Below are 24,403 nucleotides of genomic sequence, written 5' to 3'. Positions count from 1 at the left end.
TCATGGTGACTTTAAAATATAACTGAGTTATGTGACACAATAACAGGTTTGTGCTCTCTCTACTCAACCCTAGAAGAAGAGCCGAAGAATAAAATAAACCAAAGTTATTTCAGTATCCGTGCATGTCAGTATTCTCCCCGGGATAAATGTAAAGATAACGGTAGAGGACATGTCAAAATTTACGATTTCCTTGCAATAGCAACATCAAATGTTTTTATATTTGCCGACAGCTCAATCAAAAAATATAAACTGTCTTTCCGTTTGTGCGCAACAAAAAGGTTGCATGACAATATTTGTTATATTAAGAGGCACTCGTTTACCGTGAAAATTATTTTTAAATGCAATGCTCCTTCATGGCTTTTTTCTATCAAAAGTCAGTATCCAAACTTCATTATGTTTCTGTGCTATATTCCTTTTATTAGGAGTTAATCCTTTAAATCTTGACAGAAGGTTGGGCGTCTATAAATACCTGAGGATCAATATTGAAGTCAGTCACTAAATCCTCACAGGAACAGAATACATTTACTAGCTGCCACAGTTTTCAAGTGCAACAGAACATTTCAAGGCTCCACAGAAGCATTCAGCATTCATTTCGAGCAAAAGAAAAATCTGATTGCAGGGTTATTGATTGCATAAATGACAGAAGTTTCTACAACAAAACACACACACATCTGCCTAGCAACTGAGGGAGAGAGTCAAATCAAAGAGTCGCTTTAACAGCATTCCATCACTTTGGTCCCTGCTTCTCAGTTTTACTGCATTTTCTTATAATTAGGACTGTTATACTGGCTCCACCTGCATAACTTGAGTCTTTTGTGAGGCTCCAATGGTCCGACAGAAACACAGTAAAGGAGGAAGAGACAGAAGAACACTCAAAAAAAGAGAGAAAAAGACCTGACAAGGACACAAGAGCGAGGGTTTGATTGATGGAGAAGTAGTTTCAGAGGACCGTCAGACCGACTCAGACAGTCAGACGCTCTTTTCAATAGTTGACAGCCAATGTCTACGTCTGTGTGAAAAAGAAGCAATGAACCCGTGGGCTGACAGCTTGTTCAGCCAGCAAAAGACAAAATAGTCACTGTTATTAACATACTGTAATAGAGGACAATTAACTTGGTGTGCAGAAGAGATTCTGAGCTGAATTTACAGGAAATGTTAATGATGTTTGGTTTTAATGATGTTTGGTTTTATATTTAAAGACGACCCTGTTAAATGTTGCCTGTTTTGAATCACATCAATTGCAGCAAATAGATGCAGAGAAACTCAACATACTGGCCTGTGTGACTACTGTGATTTGGAGAGCAGCAAGCAGTAGCCTACATGCTCGGAGAGAGCTGGATATTCATGGTACAGGTTGCATCATTTGCTGAGCCAAAGGACAGTATGCCATTAATCCAGGAGGGTGTCATCTGTTATCCACTTGGAGTATTCTCACTTAACTCAAGTCGACTGAAGTGTCGATACTTCTTCGCTGATAGATTTTATCAAAGAGTCTTTAACAATGTGCCTCAGAAATGTGTGACAATGACAACTTCACATATTGACTCCCTATATTTTTCCAAAATGACAGATAGATGTCATCACCTTTCTGTTTTCATTCAAAAGTTTTGGAAGTGCATAGAAATATTCAACTATAGTCAAAGGGTTGTCTCATAGGTTTGTAATATATACTGATTTATAATAATTCTGCACTAGGTCTAACTTTAGATTCATCAGTTTCTAACAATGATTTATTTGTTGATGGATCCAGCTTGTAACCGTATAATCTACTGACCTCCTAATTCAGACATGTAGCAACAAGATATATCTGGGGTTTATTACATATATAAAGAAACTATAATATCAAGATAAACCCTGAAAAGCTAGCAAGAACAGACACATGATTCTAAATGGCACAATGAGAGAAAGCATTTATCCAAGTATCACATATCGTATCAGATGAGTCCATCATTACTAAGTTGTTTGGATTTGCCAATTCTTTCAACAAATCCTGAAGTCAGACGCCCAATTTAAGCTAAAAAAATAATTGCAGGGATCCATCACTGTCATTCTCTCTTATTAAAAGGAAAAAATTGAGATAAACACTTTAAACACTTTCAATTAAAGTTTGTCAATACCTTCAAAGTGGATACATTTCTTTCATCTTTCTCTTAGGAGTCATCTCCTGGCCTGGAACTATTCAGGTACAACATCACTGAGAACTGCAACTTCTCCGCTAATGGCATTTTTCAAAAGATGTCTGATTACTGGCTGAACTGAATCCATTGGACCAGATCTATGACTTCTTTGTGAACAACCACTTGCTCTCAACATGCTTTCAGGCCTTGTTTCTGCTCTGGTCCAGATGATTGACCACAGACTCAAGGACCCTGATAAAAGCCAATTAGTTGAGCTTTTGATTGAAGCCCGTGGAGATTTACTATGTTATGGTCTTTCAACATATAAATAGTTAGTTATTTAATAGAACTCCACGATTTCATTGGATTTTGGTTGGCTTATGAAATGTATTGTGGGGTGCCAGCATAGATTGCAAAAAAGATTTGGGTGGCATGACATGAAGCCAAAACATTTTGATCTCCCCCTGGTGGCTGGCTGCAGTTCAGGTTGCAGACTATAGATGTTAGCAGAAGAGACAAACAATAAACCAAAATTATACAGCCAATAAATGTTTTCCAAAGATATAATTTCAGGTAGTTCTTATCACACTGATGTATGAACAATTTTTTCTGGTAAATTTGGCTTACATGGGTTAATATTAAAGAAGAGTTTTGAATCCAATATTTTCACCATTACAAAGTATCACCCAATTGATTTTATGCAGTGTTCCTGTGCTGTAATGTCTGGTTGACTTCTCCTACAAAACGCCTTGAAGTGCATTTTTTTTTTTGCTGAACATAAGAAGCTAGAGCATGTGAGGAGAGGTGTTCACCATTAATGCTGACTTCTGTTCAACAGTGTCATGCTCTTGTCATGATTTCTTCAGGAGGCAGAGCAGCAGAAATACCTGAGGCACAGACACGTGTGGTTGCCGTGCTGCACAGAGAAAACCTGTTTCATAACTTCAAACTACGGTGCATCAGACACACAAAAACAGCTCTGCTCAAGCATCACATCAGACCCACTACATGCAGCCTGGTGAGCAAGGGGAGCTGACAGCTAACAGGCACCGCAGAGCAGCTGTCTCCCAGGTGAACTCATTTCAATTACAGGAGAGGATCGCTCCCAACTGGATTTCACTCTGCCTCAGCCGTCAACCCACAGTGACGAAAACGGGTCGACGTGCCACCGCCGGTGGGGCGCCGGCTGCCAAGGAAACACTGTCAAAGCCAAGTAAATGCCTTTTCTCGCTACATTGGTGTCAGAGTCGAGCCAGGGAAACACTTGCTCACCACTGTCTCTCTCCTGTGAGAGCCAATGAGCCCGGCAGCCAAAGCCGCCTTTCTGATAAAAAGGGAGTGTCTCTATGGTAACAGCAGACGAAAGGGAGCCGGTAAATACAGGTAAATGCAATTTTACAAAGCCAAGAAAAAAAACAAAGGAGCCCTTTCATGTGTTTGCTTTAACACAGCTAAACACACGTAGAGCAATATATAAACACACTTATTCCTGACAGCAGGCCACAGTCTGGTCACTTCATTCCCTGACACAACTGTGGGAGAGGTCCATACAAAACAATTCCTCCTCTATATAGAATCTCTTTTAAGCAATGTCAGTCACTATAACACTTCCGAGTCACAGATATGTTTTTCAATGTGACTTCAAGAGCTTAACGGTTGTTCCCACTTCTCACTCCTTTCCCATTTGACATCTCCAAAAGTAAACATCGGATAAAAGACGGCCAGAGATTCTGCAGCGGATCAATAAAGTAACTAGGTTTACGCTGTTCTGCAGCGTTCGGTCATTGGCAGCTTCAAACGCACCGGAGATTAGTCTTCGTGGCGTTTTCAGAAACGCACCTATCTAAGTCATTAGTCTATTGTTGTCGAGCTCTCCTTTAAGTGTCTGTCTGAGCGTGAAAGCTTCATCCTTTAGAGTGCTGTTGAGTGTTTCAAAGGCGCTGGGACAGACACAGAGAGCAAGGAAAAGACGAGGGGGAGAGAGGGGTTCCTTTGTCTCAGAAAGAACATAATCAATGTAATTAGGGGCATGCATTTAATTCATTACATTCCTCCCGAGCCTCCAAAATGAAAGGTAAGTATTAACCATCCCCTCTTGTGGTGACACTGACAGTCATGTAATTAAATCAAATACACATTGTGACCTCCATATTCCGCGAGACTTCATTACACCACATGAGCCTGAGGAGATTCAAGTCATAACTCTAAGTAAATCATGCTGTAGTGCCACTGACGATAACAACTGTGGCTGTCATGGCATTGAAGACGGAGCCTAAAACCTCATCACTGGCAATCAGTTATATTATGCAAGTCGGCCTTTAGGGACGAATGGATCCAACTGTCACTTTCCGCTAATCTTCAACGAGCTGTCAAGTGGATTTGATGTAAAAAAAAACACAGCAGCAACAACGTGTAACAAAGTGTAGACATCGCTATGACCTAGACCGAATCCACTTGTAGATAACAAATAGTCCATAATCCAACAAAAGAAACTGTGCATCTAGTCGTCTTCTCCTCAAAGCCCCCCCCCCCCCCGGAGTCTGTGTTGTCAAGGCAAATGACTGGCACTTTGGCTCGGAGACTGACTGCCAGAGAAAATCCCAGGAATTGATCGCTGTGAGCTTTAAAGGGCGCCTGTAGCCACGCACAAACAATTAAATAAATAAAGAATACAAAACTTAAACAATGGTGCACATCTTTGCTCATTATACCACAGATAATACATCCTTTGTCAGCCTGAGAGACACTCACTCCAGCCGTAACTGTCAAAAATAGCAGCCATTGAGTCTTCATGCGGAAGCAATGCCGCCGCCTCCGTAGTTTACGCACAGAACATCAATCTGAACTGCGCAACGACACAAGTGATGCTCGGAAGTCACACAACTGCACAGACTCTAACAAATTACACACTTCCCAACAATATATTAGCACAGCCTTTCCATAACCTCTTTTTTCCTGCCACTGTGCAGCAGGAGGGAAACACTGGGGAGGCAGCTTTTATAATAGACAGGTTTGATCCACTGTATAATAATAGGAGGTGATGATTAATTAATGACTAAAGGACTCATAATAATTCGTCTAAAGTGGAGTTATGACCTCCACAAGGAGGAGAGCCACACGGAGCCACACGATTCCAACTGTATCAACGAAACAGGCAAAGATGTTATGATTTACTAGTTGAATTATGTTCTTCTTCTATTAGACTTTTTATGCAGTTGATGAATAGTGAAACATCATCATTGCCTCGCTCTTTAAATTTGCCGCACATGTAACTACTGTCAAAAAAATGCAGGTAAATTACAGGCTTGCCATTGCTGTTGCTGTCACTGGGGGAGAAAAGAGAGGCTGTGTGTGTGTGTGTGTGTGTGTGTGTGTGTGTGTTTGTGTGTGTGAGTGAGTGAGTGAGAGAGAGAGAGAGAAAGAGAGAGAGAGCTCCCCAGACATCTCCAATGCATCCAATTGATTTATACACACACAGTGTAAACCCAGCACTGACTGTGTGTCAGCTCCCAAAGGAGTGAAACTCACACAGAGATCAAGAAACCTAAAAGCTCTTTTTTATTTGTATTTTTCTGAGAAACACAAGACTTATTTAAGTAAAAATGTGCGTCAGAAAAAAACTAAACTCTTCTACCTCGGGTTTACAAATGTTCAGTTTTATTCAAGATGTTTTTGTCAACCAGGGGGAATATAATAACAAGTTCACATGTTCTATCTTTTACCTGATGTGATACTGGTGTGTTGCACTTGTGTGTGTGTGTGTGTTTATGTGTGTGTGTGTGTGTGTGTGTGTGTGTGTGTGTGTGTGTGTGTGTGTGTGTGTGTGTGTGTGTGTGTGTGTGTGTGTGTGTGTGTGTGTGTGTGTGTGTGTGTGTGTGTGTGTGTAAATCAGAAATCAATGCAACCTTGCAACCTTGCTCACCTGTAGTTTCGGTAAAAAGCAACGTTATACAACATTTCCCTGAGATAGATCTCCACAATGTGTGTTTACGTGTGTGTGTGTGTGTGTGTGTGTGTGTGTGTGTGTGTGTGTGTGTGTGTGTGTGTGTGTGTGTGTGTGTGTGTGTGTGTGTGTGTGTGTGTTTGTGCGTGCGTGCGTGTGGTTGCACTCAGAGCCAACTTAAAGCTACTGATCAGGTTTGCAGCATCATTCTGTGGATGCTTATGATGAACAGAAGGGGAACTTTCACTATGGCAGATTACAGATTAAGAAGCTGCAAGACGAACATTTCCTCTCAGAAAAAAAAAAGTGCATCAGGTCTGAAACCCCCCCAGGAGACTCACCACACATTCTTTCATATCACACATTAGGCTAGAACTTTAGACCCCCTAAAAAAGGCTAAATTCAAATGATTTCCAACTAATGTGGATTCTGATCAACAGGTGGATCTGAAGCAGCCTTCACATTAACATCATGAGGAGTCGGAGCGGCTGACGCATGTGTAATAGAATTTGAGTTTGCGTTTAAAGATCCAGATGTGATGCTGATGTTGGATGCAGAAGAAGCTCCTGAGCTCACCTGTGTCTCTGGAGCGGTTCTCCGGTGTGAGAGGTTTTCACTGATGTCAGGATCAGTGGATGATGTGCAGGCTCTCAGGAACGAGAAGAAGAAGAAGAAGAAGAAGAAGAGGTTTTTTTTTCTGTCGCGGTTCAACTTCTGTGGAAACCAAACCGATCGCTGTGTTGTGTTTCTTGTGATGAACGAAGAGACAAAAAGCTGCGATTAGTCCGCGGAAATGTCTGCGCCGTCAATGCCCGTTGCCAAATATGGTCACAGGAAGTGCAGCGGCTACTTCACCGCTGTCGGGAAATATCGCAACTGCGAGTGGACGACACGACACCGGTTCACTTCCCCTGAGAAAGAGAAGAGAAGAAACATGCTTTAAGCGACACTCGTCCATTAACCCTCCTTCCCTCATCCCCTCATCCATCCTCCCTACCCTTCATCTTCACCCCTTCACTCATCCCTTCCTTCTTCATCCTCGTCCCCTCATCCCTACATCCCTACCCCCATCCAATTATCCACCTTCCCTCATCCTTACATACACCATATTGATATTATATATCATTTTATACAATAATATTGTCTTTTGCACACTCTGTCTACATATTCTTAGACTCATAGTATATTATATTACCTATTGTATAGTCAAATACTTATATTCATATTCATACCTCTACTATATATCATATATTATATCATACTCTCTGTATATTCTTTGTATACATAAGTCTATATACACATATTTATACATGTGTACATGTTATAATTACTATATTATATCACCATTACTATTATTATTATATATACTGTTGCTGCCATTATTACCATATACTGCTTTTATATTGGTATAATTACTATCATATATAAATATATATTATGTTATATTATATACTATATATACTGTACTATTCTTATATACTGTCTAACAATAACATTACCATCATATCATCAGTACAATTACCATCATCTTGCCAATGCACCTTATCTACCTATTTATCTTGTGTTTCTGTTTTTTATTCTTTCTACCTCAATATTTTTAATTTTATTCTATTGTATTGTATTTTATTGTATTCAAATATACCGGCTGCTATGACGACTTAATTTCCCTTCGGGGATGAATAAAGTAATCTATCTATCTATCTATCTATCTATCTATCTATCTATCTATCTATCTATCTATCTATCTATCTATCTATCTATCTATCTATCTATCTATCTATCTATCTATCTATCTATCTATCTATCTATCTATCTATCTATCTATCTATCTATCTATCTATCTATCTATCTATCTATCTATCTATCTATCTATCTATCTATCTATCTATCTATCTATCTATCTATCTATCTATCTATCTATCTATCTATCTATCTATCTATCTATCTATCTATCTATCTATCTATCTATCTATCTATCTATCTATCTATCTATCTATCTATCTATCTATCTATCTATCTATCTATCTATCTATCTATCTATCTATCTATCTATCTATCTATCTATCTATCTATCTATCTATCTATCTATCTATCTATCTATCTATCTATCTATCTATCTATCTATCTATCTTATTCCCTCATCCATTCACCCTCCTTCTCTCCTTCCTATACAAGCATCCCTTCCTCCACCTCTCCTGATATAAAAGCTACTTACCTGCATTATACACTTGTTATTTATACCAATTAGCTCATTGGTGCAGTAATCAGCCATTAACTGCTGTTTCTCAGTGGAAAGCCATACTTGACTTGGCCTGATGTGTTTTGTTGTTACCCTTTGTAGCTCAGTGTAAACAGTAGTAACATAAATGTGAGAATTAAGACAAGATAAGATTTATTGACTGGCTGGCTGTGACTCACGAGGAAGAGCAGGTAGTCCACTAACCAGATGGTTGGCGGTTCGATCCCCGTTTAACCCATTCCACGTGCTGATGTGTCCTTGGGCAAGATACTGAATCCAAAATTTCCTCAGTGGGCCAGCAGTGTATGGCTGATTAAAGATAGAGAGAGTGCTCCACGCACTGTATGTGAATGGCAAAACTGTATTGTAAAACACTTTGGGTGGTCATCAAGACTATAAAAGTGCTATACAGACCATTTATTTATTATTTATTGGTCACATAAAGGGGAAATTAGCTCTTTTGCAGCAGCAAAGACAACAGTCAAAAACTGGCCTCCTTAAAAGTAATGAATATGTACAAATGCAGTATAAACAAGGGAATATGAATGATGCATACAGTATAAACAGAAAAATAACATATGAGTAATACATAGCAAATATATGACAGTCACACCATGGATAAAACTAAACAGCTATGACATAAAAATGGCTTCCTGTGAGTTTATATTATCTTTGAGAATTACAATATATATTTTTGGTTCATGCAATGCTCAGCATACTTTCTGACCAGGGGCAGGGGATGGGAAAAGACGGAGTTTACATTGTGCACCTGAAGGCATCATTTGACTGTTGCTGAGGGATGTTGCTGAGAAAAATCCTCTCTGCTACAAAGGTGAACAAGGTCCTACTGTCTGTCACTGACATCAGTGAATCTGATTAATGAGCTCTAACATGAGCAATGCCACTATTTCCAAGAAACACTTAAAGGGGACCTACATACATGTACTCACACCACTCAGGAGACAGGAAGTCCTTGAATTTACATCGAAAACAGTCTTAGCCTGAACAGAAAAAACACAAAGATTGTATATTTTCCGTCAAAAGGTTACATGTCACTCTTTGTATGTTATTTAGCGTTGGATAACAACACTAACAATAATCAAAAAAAGAAGGATAAACAATCAATCAATCAATCAATCAATCAATCAATCAAATTTTATTTGTATAGCCCATATTCACAAATCACAATTCGTCTCAAAGGGCTTTAGCATGGTGAGACATCCTCTGTCCTAAACGCTCAGCAAGAGTCAGGAAAAACTACAAAAAACCCTGTTAACAGGTAAAAATGTGTAGAAACCTCAGAGAGACACATGTGAGGATCCGTCTCCCAGGATGGACAGAAGTGCAGGAAAACATCATCAAGATTAAAGTTTTTTAGCAACAATGTTCTCTCCATCCATCCAGAGCAGGAAAGAGAGACTAAAGACACTAAAGAGAGAGATGCATTAAATGTAGGATGATGTAAAATCAAAAAATGTAGGTAACAATATATATATATATGCCTGTATATAAACACATTTATCGTCATTAATAATTTTATCTTACTTTAGAATGTGGTTGAATCATTTAATGCCATAAATATAAATCATTGTACAACCATTAAATGTGGGTTAATAGACAGAGTCACTGCCGAAACGCCTATTTTACTTTTTACACTGCGTCCACCATTAATCACGGTGTTACCGCCATAGACCATAACCTAATTAGCCCGCCATGGTAACCAAAAATAGTACATGAAAGGTAATTAAAATGGTAAATCAAAAGGTGATTGAAATGGTAAATCAAATTAATAGAGAGATAAACTAAAATTCTGGCTTGGACACCTGTTGTGACAATGTGTTCTGCATCAGTCCTTGGTGGAATGACACTCTGACAGTAATATTTACAGCACATGTAAATAAGACCAGATGATGCACAGTTCGAAAACCCTGGTATTACAGGAAGTGTCGGGCACTTTCTCACTTGTCTGTTTGCACGGTAGGACACACGAGAGGAAGGGCATGTGCACGGATGCTTTAAATAGGCACAGGAGCATTAATTACATGCTTGCAGGGGAGAGGTGTCTCTCTCCAAGCACAGAAATGATTTCACACGTGACCATTACAATCGGAGCTGCAGTCGTCTCCAAGCGGAAAACTGGAAGGGATCTCTTCATCAGCATCAACAAAGTCAAAGCTTGCCAGCATCCGGTGCTTAGGGAGTTCCCTTTTCACTGTTTACCCATGATCTACATAAGAGGAATTTCTGAAGCACTCATCATGGGATGCAATACAATTTAAACGGGTTATATTCAGTTGTACATTGGGTAAACACGAAGATATTATTCACAATTAATCCTACATCTACTGACTTTCAGTTCAAAGCCAGTGCTAATCAATGCTTGGTCCTTCATCAGGTAATGGTGGGATATAAACAGCCTCAGTTACTTATTTACAACTTTGTTTTGTATCTTGTGCTAAACAAAGTTAAAAGAGGGTTAATAGAATGAATTCTCTCGGATTGAGACAGACTCCTGGCCTTCGAATGAGAGGCGTTCAATACAGAAAAAACCATCTGACAACAAGTCCAAAGCTGGAGTCTGGAGAATTACATCAGAGACCTTATCTAATGCACTTCTGAGGAAAAACAAAAAGATACAAAAACAACCCTGATTCGGGTATGCTTTGACATAATTTTCAGCAAATTCAAGCAGAAGGCTTTTCCCATGTTGAGAGATAAGACACATGCGACCCTTTGCCTTGTTTCCATGGTCACATCATTAGAGAACTTCCCCAGCTGGCTCCGACTGCTTGATGTGTCGACGGCGAATAACAAGCGAAAGATTTGGTTACGCCAGAGGAAAACAAAAGCTACTTTTGAATCTTTCACTCGACCTGAAGTCCTCTGACTTAAAGGAACCATCGAAGCGAATGTATTTTGTTTTTTTTAAATGTTTTTTTTATACATATTATGTTATTTATAAACCAATCAGCTAAGTCACTGCATTTTCTCAGTCAATCAAAGGTTATTCAGTCACTTATAGTAACCATTTGTCTTATTATTGAAGATACGAGTCAGTACCCTCCTTATTCTCTTCTATCTAGAGAATATGAGAGATGTTTGTCAGCAGTGAAGAGAGGTGTATTTCACACAACATCTTGTTATTGTCTCCATCTGCTGTGATTGCATTATTTCGACACGTGATTTTCTGAATACTCTTAAAGGCCACGTTCATCAGTGTGTTCATCAGGAGTCAGGGCTGCACAAAGCAGCGCACACAGGGAATCATCTTGTTCTCAATGGTTTTAATTATGAAAATAGCTGATTAAAAAGAGTCATTGAGAGGTTACAAGTTACTTCGAGTGGAGTCCTGTTCATGGTGTCTCTGACTAGGTTGGGATACAGGTGTGTGTCTTTTTTACTGGAGAATAGCTGAGAAAATTAAGGAGCAAATCTGTGAAAGTGGCCCAATGTATTCCTAATGTAACCATATTTGGCAGCTGATTAAAAAGATTCCTTGAGAGGTTACAAGTTACTTCGAGTGGAGTCCTGTTCATGGTGTCTCTGACTAGGTTGGAATACAGGTTTGTGTCTTTTTTACTGGAGAATAGCTCGGAAAATTAAGGAGCAAATATGTGAAAGTGGCTGTAGTGGCCTTTCCACTCAGTTGCAATATGACGGCCACTTGATTTTGTCTGAGGAGTATTTCTTTACAGCTGACTCTTGTCCAAACAACAGAATCCGTCCTGTAGTGATAACCCACTGTTACACGAATCCAGGAGGTGGGTTAAACTTGAAGTGAGGTATTTTATTTTCCTTTCCAGCACAGATCAGACACACCGTTTAAACAATCCATTATCGTAGATTGGCATGCCTTAACTCCAAGCTGGTCACACAGCACTTTTTCTCTTGTCACTGATATCTACCATCACTTTCCCGTCATCTTCACGTTAATGTAACTCACATTTCTCACAAAATATACTTGAAATATAGAAACCACGATATACAAAATATAATTTTACTGTACAAAACTTAAACTACAAACCTGGTTAATATAAGAAATTATAAACCAACATAAATATTGAACTATACACACACATACTGCATAATGGCTCTTACAATTTCGGCCCCTAATTATAAGGCAGGATAACTTTATAATTATTTACATGCAACATAGTCACAAGAGCCATATTAAACCAAAATAACAAACAAGACATTTTTTTTTTTTTTTACACTTTGTCTGCACACGAGAGGAAGTAATCCGTCTTCACCCCGTAATGGAGATTCAAAAGTTCAACAGTCACAGCATTCACTCTTAGTGTCCACGTCACATATGAGGCAGAGCTTCTCCACAGGCCTCTCCAAGGTCCTGGACGTGGGTTTGACTAGTACTCGTCGAACTAGCCCCTTATCGTCTGATATGGTTTGTACGACTCTACCCAGAAGCCATGAGCTCCGGGGGGGCGTTGTCAACCAGGATCATCACCATTTGTCCTGGTTCCATATTTTTCTTGACAGTATTCCACTTTTTGAAACGGATCTGAAAATTCATGCCAGGCTTCGTGCCCTCCAGATGACTTGACCAATTAATATTTCCCCCTCATCCTTTTTTAGAAATGTATTTAAATAAGATTTTTTTACCAAAATGGTCTTGGACTATTGCCGGGTTCTCAGTTTGTTTGTTCTTCGCAAGCTTATGACTTTTGAGTGTCCGAGATTTGTCGATGTCATAATCTCGCCTCTCACGTTTACACCTTTGAATCTTCCTCGCTACATGAACATCATTAGCTCTGGGGCGAAGCACTCTGATTAAGGAGTTCTGCTTTGTGATGTTTTTGGGGTTTAACTTCGGAAGTTCTGCTTGCTCTTCAGCTCTTGGCATTTCTTTAGAAGCTCGGGTGGATAACCTTCTTCCAACAACATCCTCCTGCAATCTCTTACCTATTAAGGGTTTATTGCTTCTTAAAATATCAGATAGCAGCACCTTTGGCTGCTTAATGACGATATATTTTTGTCTTCATTCCGTGGCTCTACTCGCACTACTCCCCAATTGTTCTGAGAGTTGAACAACTCTCTCCTCTGTACACCGACTGTGACTTCATTTGTAACACACCGGACGTTATTTTGTTCTGTGATTTTTTCACCGGCCACTATTTTACATTCAGACGCTTGCACTTCCTCTGAGGCTTTGTTGCTTATATATTCTGTCACTATAGCTGCATCATTTGTCTCTACTAAGATTCAGTTAATTGTGACTTGCTGCTGTTCATCACCGTCCAAAGCACTGTCCCTGTGTTCTCTGAGCGGACCATTAACAGTCCAACCAAGAATTGTTTTCACAGCATATGGCCCATTGCTTTGACTGTGGATAACCTTCCATGGCTCGGAAGCTTCATGCACATTATTTCCGATGAGGAGACCTATTTCAGCATCGATGTGTGGCAGCCTCACGTTATGGAGATACGGCCATGCTTGTATGTCTTCATCCATGGGAATATGTTCCTTTTTTACTGGAAGGCTCTTTTGAGTAAAGACCTTTGGCATGCTGATGAAACTAGTTTCCTCAAGTCCACAGACCTCCAGATCTCTAAGAAGGCAACTTTTCACTTCCTTTGTTGATCCCATTGCGGTTAAGATCAGCTCAGTTCCTTTTCCCTGAAGATTGAGCTGCCTTGCTAAAGAGTCTGTGCAAAAGGTTGCTGAGCTCCCAGGGTCAATAAATGCATAAGTTTCAACAACCTTGTTCTCGTTCTTTGCCTTAACGTAGACTGGAAGTATAGCAAGAACACACTTGTCTCCGGCCCCAACACAGGGGTCTTTCTTCTGGGTTAGGCTCACCTATGCACTGGAAACAACAGCTCGATCTGAAGAAGCATCCTCTTGCCTTTCTACACCTGACTGGCTGTAGGCATCCTCGTCTCTGTAAATGTGTAACATGCTGGGATGCTTTCCAGAACATGTTTGACATGACATTTTCTTTTTACAGTCTTTACTCACATGTCCTTTAACTAGGCATCCGAGGCACAGTCCAGCCTTCCATATGAAATCCAGCTTGTCCTTATGAGGTTTTTCTGCAATACAACGACACTCCTCTAGTGTGTGATTCCTTTTGCAGAACAAGCATGGCTTAGTGAAAGCTACAGTGTTTGATGTACTGAAATTCCTTGTCTTTGACCTTTCATCGTCTTTCTCTTCGGCTCTGGCCACATTTGTAGCACAGCTGCTTCCTTTTATTCTTTCTTCTGGAAATTTCTCTCCATCATTGAAACTTTCTTTTCCTTCTTTTCATGAGTGTGTGACAGGTTTACAGCATCTACATACTCGTTCATAGGATCACCTTTAACAGGGGAATCATATTCTTCATAGATTTTGATTTTAGCATTAGACACTGGCGGAGCGGTTTTAAGTTCCAGTTCCTCCTTCTCCGTATTTAACTGTACTTCCTTTAATGCTAAAGCTTGCTTGTTTTAATACAGCTGCCTTAACTTCCAGAGCTGCTCGCTTGGCTTCTTCCCTTAAGCGAGCAGAAGATGCTCTACTACTTCCACTGCCAGACTTTGACCCGATAGATTGGGACACCATAGACACACTTTCCATATGAGTTACAGCCTCATCAATTGCTTGAGACTTTTCTTTTTCCAACTCAACATCATTAATCCACGTTCCAGTCTTCTGAATGAATTCCTGCACCCTATCTTCCTTAGGATAGAACCACTCTTCTTGGTCCTTATTTATCTCATCCTGATGAAGGTAGAGCAGAACCGTACTGTTGCATTCTTTGAAGTCCTCATAAGTTGCTTTAAGAACTTTCAGCCTTGACTTAACTTTCTCCAAGTTGCAGTTGTTTCCCATTAATAGATCCATTTCGTTTGATTTCTTTGTTAACATTTGTTATTTTCCTCTTCTGGCATGGATGTGATGATGGGTCCTTTCCTCCATTGACTTTTACGTGGGCTCTACTGCCCTCTTGTGCCCGTAATCCGCAAGTGCGTCAACATCATCATTCTCATCTGCCATGACGTATTGCTGATGTAACGTCTCACCTTGACTTTGTCAGCAGCCTGTTCTTATAGTCCTAGTCACATTTCACGCACGTTTCACATATATTTCACGGTCAAAACTTGTTTGAGTCAACTCCTACAGACTCAAAAAATATACTTGAAATATAGAAACCACGATATACAAAATATAATTTAACTGTACAAAACTTAAACTACAAACCGGGATAATATAAGAAATTATAAACCAACATAAATATTTAACTATACACACACATACTGCATAATGGCTCTTACAGTGGCCCAATGCATTCCTATTGTAACCATATTTGGCAGCTGATTAAAAAGATTCCTTGAGGTTACAAGTTACTTTGAGTGGATTCCTGATCATGGTGTCTCTGACTGTTGGGATACAGGTTTGTGTATTTTTACTGGAGAATAGCAGAGAAAATTAAGGAGCAAATCTGTGAAAGTGGCCCAATGCAGCTGTACAAAGCTATCCTGCAGTAAAAATACACAAACCTGTATCTCAACAGTCAGAGACACCATGAACAGGAATCCACTCAGTCACTTATAACCTCTCAAGGAACATTTTTAATCAGCTTCCAAATATGGTTACATTATAGTATAGTATACATTATTGCAATAGAGGAAATAGTGTGAATAACGAGGTTTGGTGAGTTTTGTTTTTGGATGAGAAAGTTGGTCATCAACCAGAGCAGAACTTTATTTACCAGTTAATCCAAATAGTGTGAATAACGAGGTTTGGTGAGTTGTTTTCGGATGAGAAAGTTGGTCATCAACCAGAGCAGAACTTTATTTACCAGTTAATCCAAAATGACTTGTTTCAACCATCTCAAATGGTGTTTTCCAAAGAAACCAGCATCAACTTGTTCCACTCCAGAGGGTTCATGTGATCACAGTGAACCGACTCAGCCGTCCACTCAGGACTCGCTCTGAACTAAATATACCAGAGAACATCCACTTGGTTTTAAACTTGCATTAGCAGGAGAATAATTGAACAAATAATTAAATTAAACATTTAAGATGCTGGAGACAGTCAGCTCTCTAACCTGAGAGCAGGCAGCTAGACGTGTAAAAAGCAAGGAGATGTTAAGGAAAAACAAGACTGACAAAGCATGCAGACAAACCCCGACCCCTCCCCCCCGCTGCAGGCTTCTCAAGTTACCCACATCAGATGGGACAGATGTGACCCCCCCCCCCCCACCATGACACAACTCCCACACATGGAGACTCATTGTTTTATTGAAACACCTTGAATACAAAACAAAAAGTTACATGAAATAGTGTCTTTATTGCGACACAAGACCTAAAAATAAAAAATAAAGGAATAAACAAGGGGGAGGAGGAGGTGGGCGGGGTCATCACCACTCATCCCTGATGTTGTGTGGAGCTGCAGTGGCGTGTCTTTGTGAGAGCGAGCCTGCCCCCTGGTGTTGTAGGGGTCGGTGTTACAGAGTCCCATGTTTGTCAAGAGGTAAATCTCGTGTTAGCTAGTAGGAGCTGGTGGGACTACGAGGGGGGGGCCAACAGCAGCACATAGGAGGAAGGGAGGAGGAGGGGTGGGGGGGTTAATGGCCGTCCTGGAGAGTCGGGGAGGGGGCCGATCGGCAGCTTCTAGAAGCCGTGGACTTTGAGCTGCTCATCCTTAGCCAGGTGAACCTGCAGAGACAGAACAAAGGCTGGTCAGTGAAAACGACCTCTGACCCACATGTTCCAAACAAAAGCATGAAAACAGCCCTTCTCCCTCCGGACTTACATCAGTGAGGAACTTGCAGATATCCTTGCGCTGGTCACCCTGAAGCTGGATCACTTCACCATACTCCGGGTGCTCGATCACTGTGCCGTTGCAGGCAAACTTCTGTTGAGGAGCAAAACAATAAACCTGTGAGTCAGACACGCCTTGCCCTGGTCATCACGACCACATGAGAGAGAAGCATTGAAACAGAAGAGCCCACCTTCTTGAAGGCCTTGACTAGCTTCTTCTTGTCATACTGGGAGGAGATGCCCTGGACAGTGGTGAGGGTCTTCCTGCCGTTCCGCTGTTGGATTCTTATGTGGATGTAGTCCTCAGTCCCAGCTGGGTGTTGGTCATCACCCTTATCAGCAAAGGGGTCTGGAGGGGGGGGTAGAAGAAAAGCTCGTTAGAGACACTTGATAAACACAATACACGGAGGGATTCTACACCGTTCGATCGCCAATCCAGTAAATGTCCCTATTGTTCTGTAATAACCAGATATTTCATATTTTTTCGACGTCAGATAAAGTCTAGATTGGCCCTGTGCGGTGTCGTATTTCAGATCAGAACCTGCGTCCATGCTACAGATCCAGCCCTCCCTCCCCCAGCTTACTGAGGCCTGGAGGCCGGGCAGCCACAGCTTAGCGGCGGCTTCCGGTCAGTAAACACGACCGCTCGGGAGAACCGGGCCCGTCGTGACGAACAAACCTTGGTTTTCAAATCGAGCATAAATATCTCCTCTCTGACGCGAGTCAATCAAATCGGAGTTATGACGGATTTATTAGCAGAAACGCGATTTTCACCATCGATGCTAGCCCGTCAGAAGAATAGGCTAACGCGTTAGCGGTGACATGGAGGCCTAATGGCGGCCGTTCGAACCGCAAGTCGCCCCGGGGACGAACACGGAACCTGGACCCGACACCCCGGTTCGCTGCAGTTCGACGGTACCGTGAACCGGGTCAACTGGACGGACACGAACTGGGGCGATGGCCGAATTCAGAGAGCTAAAGCTCCGGTTGAAGCTGGACGTTAGCCCCGTTAGCTCCGTTAGCCTCGTTAGCTCGCACCCCTCCCCCACCCGGGGTCCTCGCCCTCGGATAAAGCCACTCACCATAAGTTTGGAGGTTCTGGATAGAGGACATACGATAAGATTGGATTTCCTTTTCGGAGGATAACTTGTCGACGGGCGGTGAGTCTGCGGTCTGGTTCTGGGTCTGGAGCTGCTGGTCTGGGATCGGTCGGAGGATCAGAGCGTCGTCACAGCTTCTCACAAAATGGAGCCGAACTTCTCCAGCGGCTCGAAAACAAGCCTTTATGCCCCGCCCCGAGCCTGACGTCATCCCGTCGCCACGTCACCAGCCAGCCACGCCCCGATAGGGCCCGCTGTACTGAATGGTGACGTCACCTATTTTAGAACAGGGTCAACAGGAAAAATACAAAACTGACATTTAAGTATATTAAATATTAATCTTTTTAATAGTTAAATTTACACTTAATTCAAAGTTACTAGTCATAAGAAGCAGTAGTGTTTTATTTAGTTGAACCGATCGATGAATAGAAATATACATAGGTAGATGTATACATGTTATAGGTGTATATATGTATAGTTAGGTCTATAGACTGAGAGATGCAGGTGTACTCACACATAAGAGGCAGTATTAAGAGTACCAGTTTTAATTGAAGTGCTCATATAAACACCCATAATTCAAATAAGTAAGAAACGTATTAAATTATTAGTTGGAGCATGCATTTTATTTTTCATATTTTGTAGATAATCAGTAATATTAGAAATTCTAGGGAGGATGTAGAAATATTTAAATAGTTATTTTCATAAAAACTACACTTCATGGAGAAAAATTCTAGGGAGGATGTAGAAATATTTAAATAGTTATTTTCATAAAAACTACACTTCATGGAGAAAGTTAAAACTGTACTTCGCTCATATTGCCTTATATATATACACATACATTGCTTAGGCTGAGTCATCTTTTTGCTCTTTATCATATAATAATATTTAACTGCTACTTTTTACAACTAATTTCTTCAGCTCCACACTGCAGTCCTGGTGAGAGATCCTCACATGAATGGACTCATTCCGTTAATAAGGTTGATGTTCCTTTTGTTGAGGGTTAGGAACAGGAAGTCCCACCTTGTTAAGCCCTATGAGACAAAGTGTGATTTGTGAATATGGTCTGTACAAAATATTTTTTATTGAGACAAGTGACATAACAAACTGATGAATTAGAAAACAGGCCGCTGTATAGAACAAGCTTTTACATTTAAAGAATTTTACTGCAGAGGGTCAATTTACTTTTCAAATTAAAAAACAATATCAAATCAGTCTGATCGTATTTTAAACTTTTATCAAATGCATGTTATTAAGAGTTATACACCAAAAAATAATCTGAGGAATAAAAAACAGGCCATAAAAAATACCAAATAATTCTTTATTGAAGGTCTCATTTTTGGATCACATGGGAAATAAACATGTCATGGTACAGAGCATGAGACTGTAGCAACCGTACCACTGGTAGTCACAGGAGCTTTCTGGAGAATACTGGATACATCCAAGCACTCAGCAGAGCAACACGCCACCTTAACAGCTAACCAGCAATATTCAACTGCTACACAACTGCGCCTAGTGCACAAAAACACATACAGGCAGGATTAGGATCAGAAATTAAAAAGAAAAGATGAACATAACAGTGTCTAAGAGTGCAGCAAATTATATCCTTTAAAATAAAATGACTCGACGACAAGAGTTTTACCTTAAAATCGGACATGACACATTCTACACATTGCTGACCTTTACCCACACTGGAAAGTTGCACTCAACTTACTGAACTTCACATGTGATTATATTTAACTTGAGTTAGAATGAACAACTGTCCTGACTACACAGACAACAACCTGAGCGGCAGCAACCGAAGGAAGGAAGCATTTGTGTTGTTTAATGACGGATTACTTCAATTTAACGAGTTAACTGGTGTGTGTGGATGAAGTAAGGGAAGCTAAAGGCTTTTCCTCACATCTACTAAGATTAGGGTCACTTTGGAATTCTTTTTGATTCTAAACCGAAAAGGAAAATTTAGGAGCAATGTTTTTAAGTGAGGCCCTGGTGTTTATGTCTCGTTATGTTGACGCCTGTATCACAGAGTGAGATTTCAGAGAAGCTAGCATAAAACAGCAAGTCGCCCCCGGTGAACATTTCTACAAAATGAACGTTTGCTATGAAGAACTCAAAAGCAAGCGACACTCTGCAGAACTCACTCCATGGTACAGGATGCAGAGAGGACGCTTCCAAGTATCTAGTGAACCATCTGAAAGTGATGTCTGAACACGACCCCCACCCCTTTTTATAAATGATAAATCGTTATGAAAAAGAAATAAAAAAAATCACAGCACATTGATGACATGAAAAAAAAGAAGCTGTACTGAAGCTAAATAAATGAGAACAAAGCACGGATAACACAGTAATAACCTTTAACAGCCGTACACGTGGCTCGTGTGGGATCCTGTCTAAGAAGTTCTGATGTCATCACCTGAAACTGCCAAAAGAAGGACAAGTTAGAAAAAGTGTTTTATGAGACAATAACTTTTACAAACCTCCAGTTTTAAGCCGGACCAACAAACGTCTTTGTTAAAAACCTGATCACTTGTGCACAGTTTATGAGACGATGTTTATTTTGCTGAACTTGAAAAGGATGTCACATGTTTAATTCCTCAAATTTAAGCGTTGCTGGTTAAAGCATGAAGCTACTGAGGGAACAGTCGTGAATGTAGGTGTGTTACCAGCAGCCAATTGCTCTGAATGTGCACCATGCCCCTCGGTGGCAGAGTCCACAGTGACCAGCAGCTCAACATGGAGCGCCATGACAACAACCTACTCTCTGCTGTCCCGGACGTCTCACCACCACCTTCGCCTATGGATTTAAACAACCAACTGGACACAGCGCTGATAACTCACTGTCAGAATTTATAGTCACAGGGGGGAGGAGTTAAAATTTTGAGAAAGCATTCTGATAAGATGGTCGTTGAGTAAATGCCCTTGAGTGCAGGGGAGACAGTTTCAAAACAGTTGAAAGGGTTTTACAGGAAGAGTTAAGACCTCTATCAGATCTACAAGGTTAAAAAGCAAACACGAGAATAGGTGATATTATACAAAATGGGGAAGACTTGAGTCTGGACTCCTCTCAAGCACCACTGACCCAACACCCTCCTCCTGCAGGATAGCTGAGGAAGAGTGGTACCTCAGCACTAAACCAACATTCAAGGTTTGTTTTAACTGTTCTTTAAAGCTAAGAGCCGGTTAACTAACTCAAGCATGAAAAAACTGTGTCTACTGACCAGGCCAGAAGAAGTTTCCTTAGGAGAGACATGGCTATTTAAAAGTTTGGATTTAATTTGGTCTTGAAATTACACCAGACACCTGCTGAATTATCTGCAGAAAAGGAGGGTTAGGGAAATAAAGCTTGAATATGAGATGTCTCAGTGCTTTGATATGGAACTCACCTGCTGCTGATCTGCAGAGCTCTACGGGGTTTCACCTCCATTCTCTGGTGCGGCCTTGGGCGGGCTTTTAGACCTGGACCTAGACTTGGACTCTCTTTTGGAGGCAGGGGTATGGCTTCTGGACCTGGACTTTGACTTGGATTTTGATCTGGAGCGAGAGTGGGACTTGGCCTTGGGAGCCTTGGTCCTGGGAGAGTGGGACTTGGATCTGGAGTAGGAGCGGGATCTGCTGGAGCGGGACCGGCTGCGGGAACGAGAGCGGCTCCTGCTGCGGGACCTGCTGCGTCTCTTGTGTCTCGGGCTGCGGGAAGAGCTGAATACATTCAGTGGGTTGAGTTAACATCTGCAAAGTGAAAACAGCTGGAACAGAACTGACGGAGACTGGGACCTGGAGGGAGTCACACCGACAACCCACCAGGTATCAGAGTTTCACTTTCGTCATAGATAATAAACCGACATCAGCAGATCAGATTATCCTGATCTACTGCAAAAATTAAATACACTTCAGATTTGTTGAGCTTGTAGGTTTCCTCCCTGCTCAGGTCAGTTTGTGGCAGAGGCCGATCTCTTGTTAAAAGAGCCACCACAGTTTGGAAATCCAAACGAAACTAAACTCACATAACTTCTAACTAAGCTTCAGGAATGTGACTTACATCCGTTAATGTATTTATAGTATATTTAATATTTATTTACTATCACTGCTTAATCTCACATGTGGTTTTAAATATTGTTGGGCAATACGTCACGTTTTAAAGAATAGTGCTATATATATATAATATATATAAATAAATATATATATATGTATACACATACACAGAGAGATTATGGTTATTGTAAAAAAAACAATTACAATATATTACTCGGGCATTTGTGTCGTGGATGCATCTGAGCACATGTGATGATGATCAACACCGGATCCTCACGTTCTCCTGGTGAATCCACGAGTTTTGTTATTTACGGAGAAACCCCTCGATGTGTTAATAATTAATTTAATATTTGTTCTCATCCGAGTTGTGAAATCGCATCCCGCTCGTTTTGAATCCACTCAGCACTTTTCCCGTGTGAACGTGTTTCTGTTCGAGGACAAAGCGAAAGCGTGTTTTACCGCGTCGCGCTGCTTCTCACCTTCTGCTGCGGCGGCCATAGCCTCCGCTCCTCCGGGGTGCTCCTCCTCGCCGTCCTCCTCCTCCTCCACCGCCTCCATCGCGACCACCTCCTCCTCCATCACGACCACCGCCCGCCACCTCCCTCCTCCGTTGTGGGAGTCCGGGGGTCTTCCGTACCGGGCCATCTGCACCCGCAGCTCGCGGCCGTCCAGCAGGGCTCCGCCATGGCGTCCATCGCGTCCTCGGCGTCGCGTTTGTCGTGGAACCGCACGAAGGCGAAGCCGCGGCTCTCCTTTGTGTAGCGGTCCCGCGGGATGTACACGTCGCCCACCCGGCCGTACTTCTCGAACACCCGGCGCAGGGTCTCCGGGGACGTGCGGTACGTCAGGTTGTCCACTTTGAGCGAAGTCATGCCGTCGACGTCCGGCGGAGGCCTTCCGTAGCTCATGGCCGCGAGGAACGCGAGGTAGAGCCGCGAGGGCGGGAGGCCTGGAGCCTTGGAACCGGCAGCGAGGGGCTCTGAGCGGGGGGAGAGAGGCCACGCACACGGTCCACGGCGCAACTCTGCGCGGCTGGCGGGTTTAAATCTTCACGAACCTGGGTATTCTTCGGGTTCTGGCTCGGATCCGATGCTGCAGCTGCGGAGCAGGCGGAACTTCTGCGGCTTCTTCTTCTAGTGCTTCTTCCTCCTCCTGGTCCTCGCAGGTTTAATGGCGGGTGGTAATCAGCGCACTACCGCCCCCAGCTGGACAGGAGTGGGAATCACACGGAGCTTTCACATACACTCGGTTGTTGACCTTTGAAGAAACATGAACATTTCCTACGTCATGCATCTAGTGCTGTGACGTCACGTGTCGAGGCTTTACAGTGTGTGTGTAATCCAGGATGACTTTTATGAAGCGCGTATCGAGACTTGTGTTTATGATGTATGTGATGACGTACGAACCACGTGACGGATTCAGGAAATGGTTCGCGGGTTTGGTGTGCGATTCAAAATAAAAGCCCCCCCCCCCCTCACATGTACTTGTCTTGGGACTTTATTGTGCGTTGACTTGCAATATGTTCTAGAATATTGGGGGTGGTGGGGGGAATAATTTATTGCCTAACTTGTACAAACTTGCGGTCTCTTTTCTTTGTACCCCAGCTTCATCTGTGGCCTTGTTTTATAATAATAATAAATAAACTGTTATCCCTATTGTACGTATTCAGGTTGTCCCCACACACATAAGCAAAGTCACAAACCAAGTAACACAAGCACATTCACATCACAACCCTCTCACCAATTTCCTTCCACTTTTCCTTTTGACCCCGCCATTGTATCATAAAGACAGACACCATATTAATAAGTTCATAATTTATTTATTGGCATCACAAACATCATTCATTCATTAATTCAATTCACAGCTTCACACACCGTCATTATAATTACATTTACATGTATTGTCCACTTCATGGCTCAGTAGAGCAAATGAAGCTTCGGCCCATTTGATGAAACTGGTTCATCAAACTCGAACCAGTTTGGTGTAAAGACTCAAAGCTTCATGAAGCTTATCCCCTATAATAATATGATACATGAACTCATACAGCAGCTTTCATACATAAAATACAGCTCAAATAGAGAGAGAGATATACTTTATTGATCCAAAGAGAAATTTAGATAAATTACAACACGTTAGCATTATCAAATAACTTTGGATAAAACCATAAAACTGGCAAAAGCTATAAAAGAAGAACCAATGGTGCTAAAATT

The 24,403-nt window shown here is 41.5% G+C and overlaps 2 protein-coding genes across 2 annotated transcripts; both read right to left on the bottom strand.

The window, feature by feature from the left end:
• Window positions 1–16,524: 16,524 nt before the first annotated feature.
• On the bottom strand, window positions 16,525–18,329 carry LOC133022590 (eukaryotic translation initiation factor 1-like). The gene is made up of 4 exons (XM_061089420.1): window positions 18,147–18,329; window positions 17,256–17,413; window positions 17,057–17,158; window positions 16,525–16,959 (listed from the first exon to the last, which is right to left on the bottom strand). Exons 1-4 carry the CDS (start codon window positions 18,175–18,177, stop codon window positions 16,915–16,917), a joined length of 336 nt encoding a protein of 111 aa, XP_060945403.1. The 5' UTR covers window positions 18,178–18,329; the 3' UTR covers window positions 16,525–16,914.
• Window positions 18,330–19,463: 1,134 nt separating this feature from the next.
• On the bottom strand, window positions 19,464–23,371 carry srsf2b (serine and arginine rich splicing factor 2b). The gene is given in 5 exon segments (XM_061089568.1): window positions 19,464–20,577; window positions 21,548–21,848; window positions 22,673–22,797; window positions 22,800–22,876; window positions 22,879–23,371. Coding segments are annotated over 4 exon segments (705 nt in total). The 5' UTR covers window positions 23,102–23,371; the 3' UTR covers window positions 19,464–20,577; window positions 21,548–21,568.
• Between the last annotated feature and the right edge of the window lie 1,032 nt (window positions 23,372–24,403).

Source organism: Limanda limanda, chromosome 17 (assembly GCF_963576545.1).
Source record: "Limanda limanda chromosome 17, fLimLim1.1, whole genome shotgun sequence".
Classification (NCBI taxonomy): Eukaryota; Metazoa; Chordata; class Actinopteri; order Pleuronectiformes; family Pleuronectidae; genus Limanda; species Limanda limanda.
The sequence above is the reverse complement of the archived record's forward strand: the minus strand, read 5'-3'. Positions and strand labels throughout refer to the sequence as shown.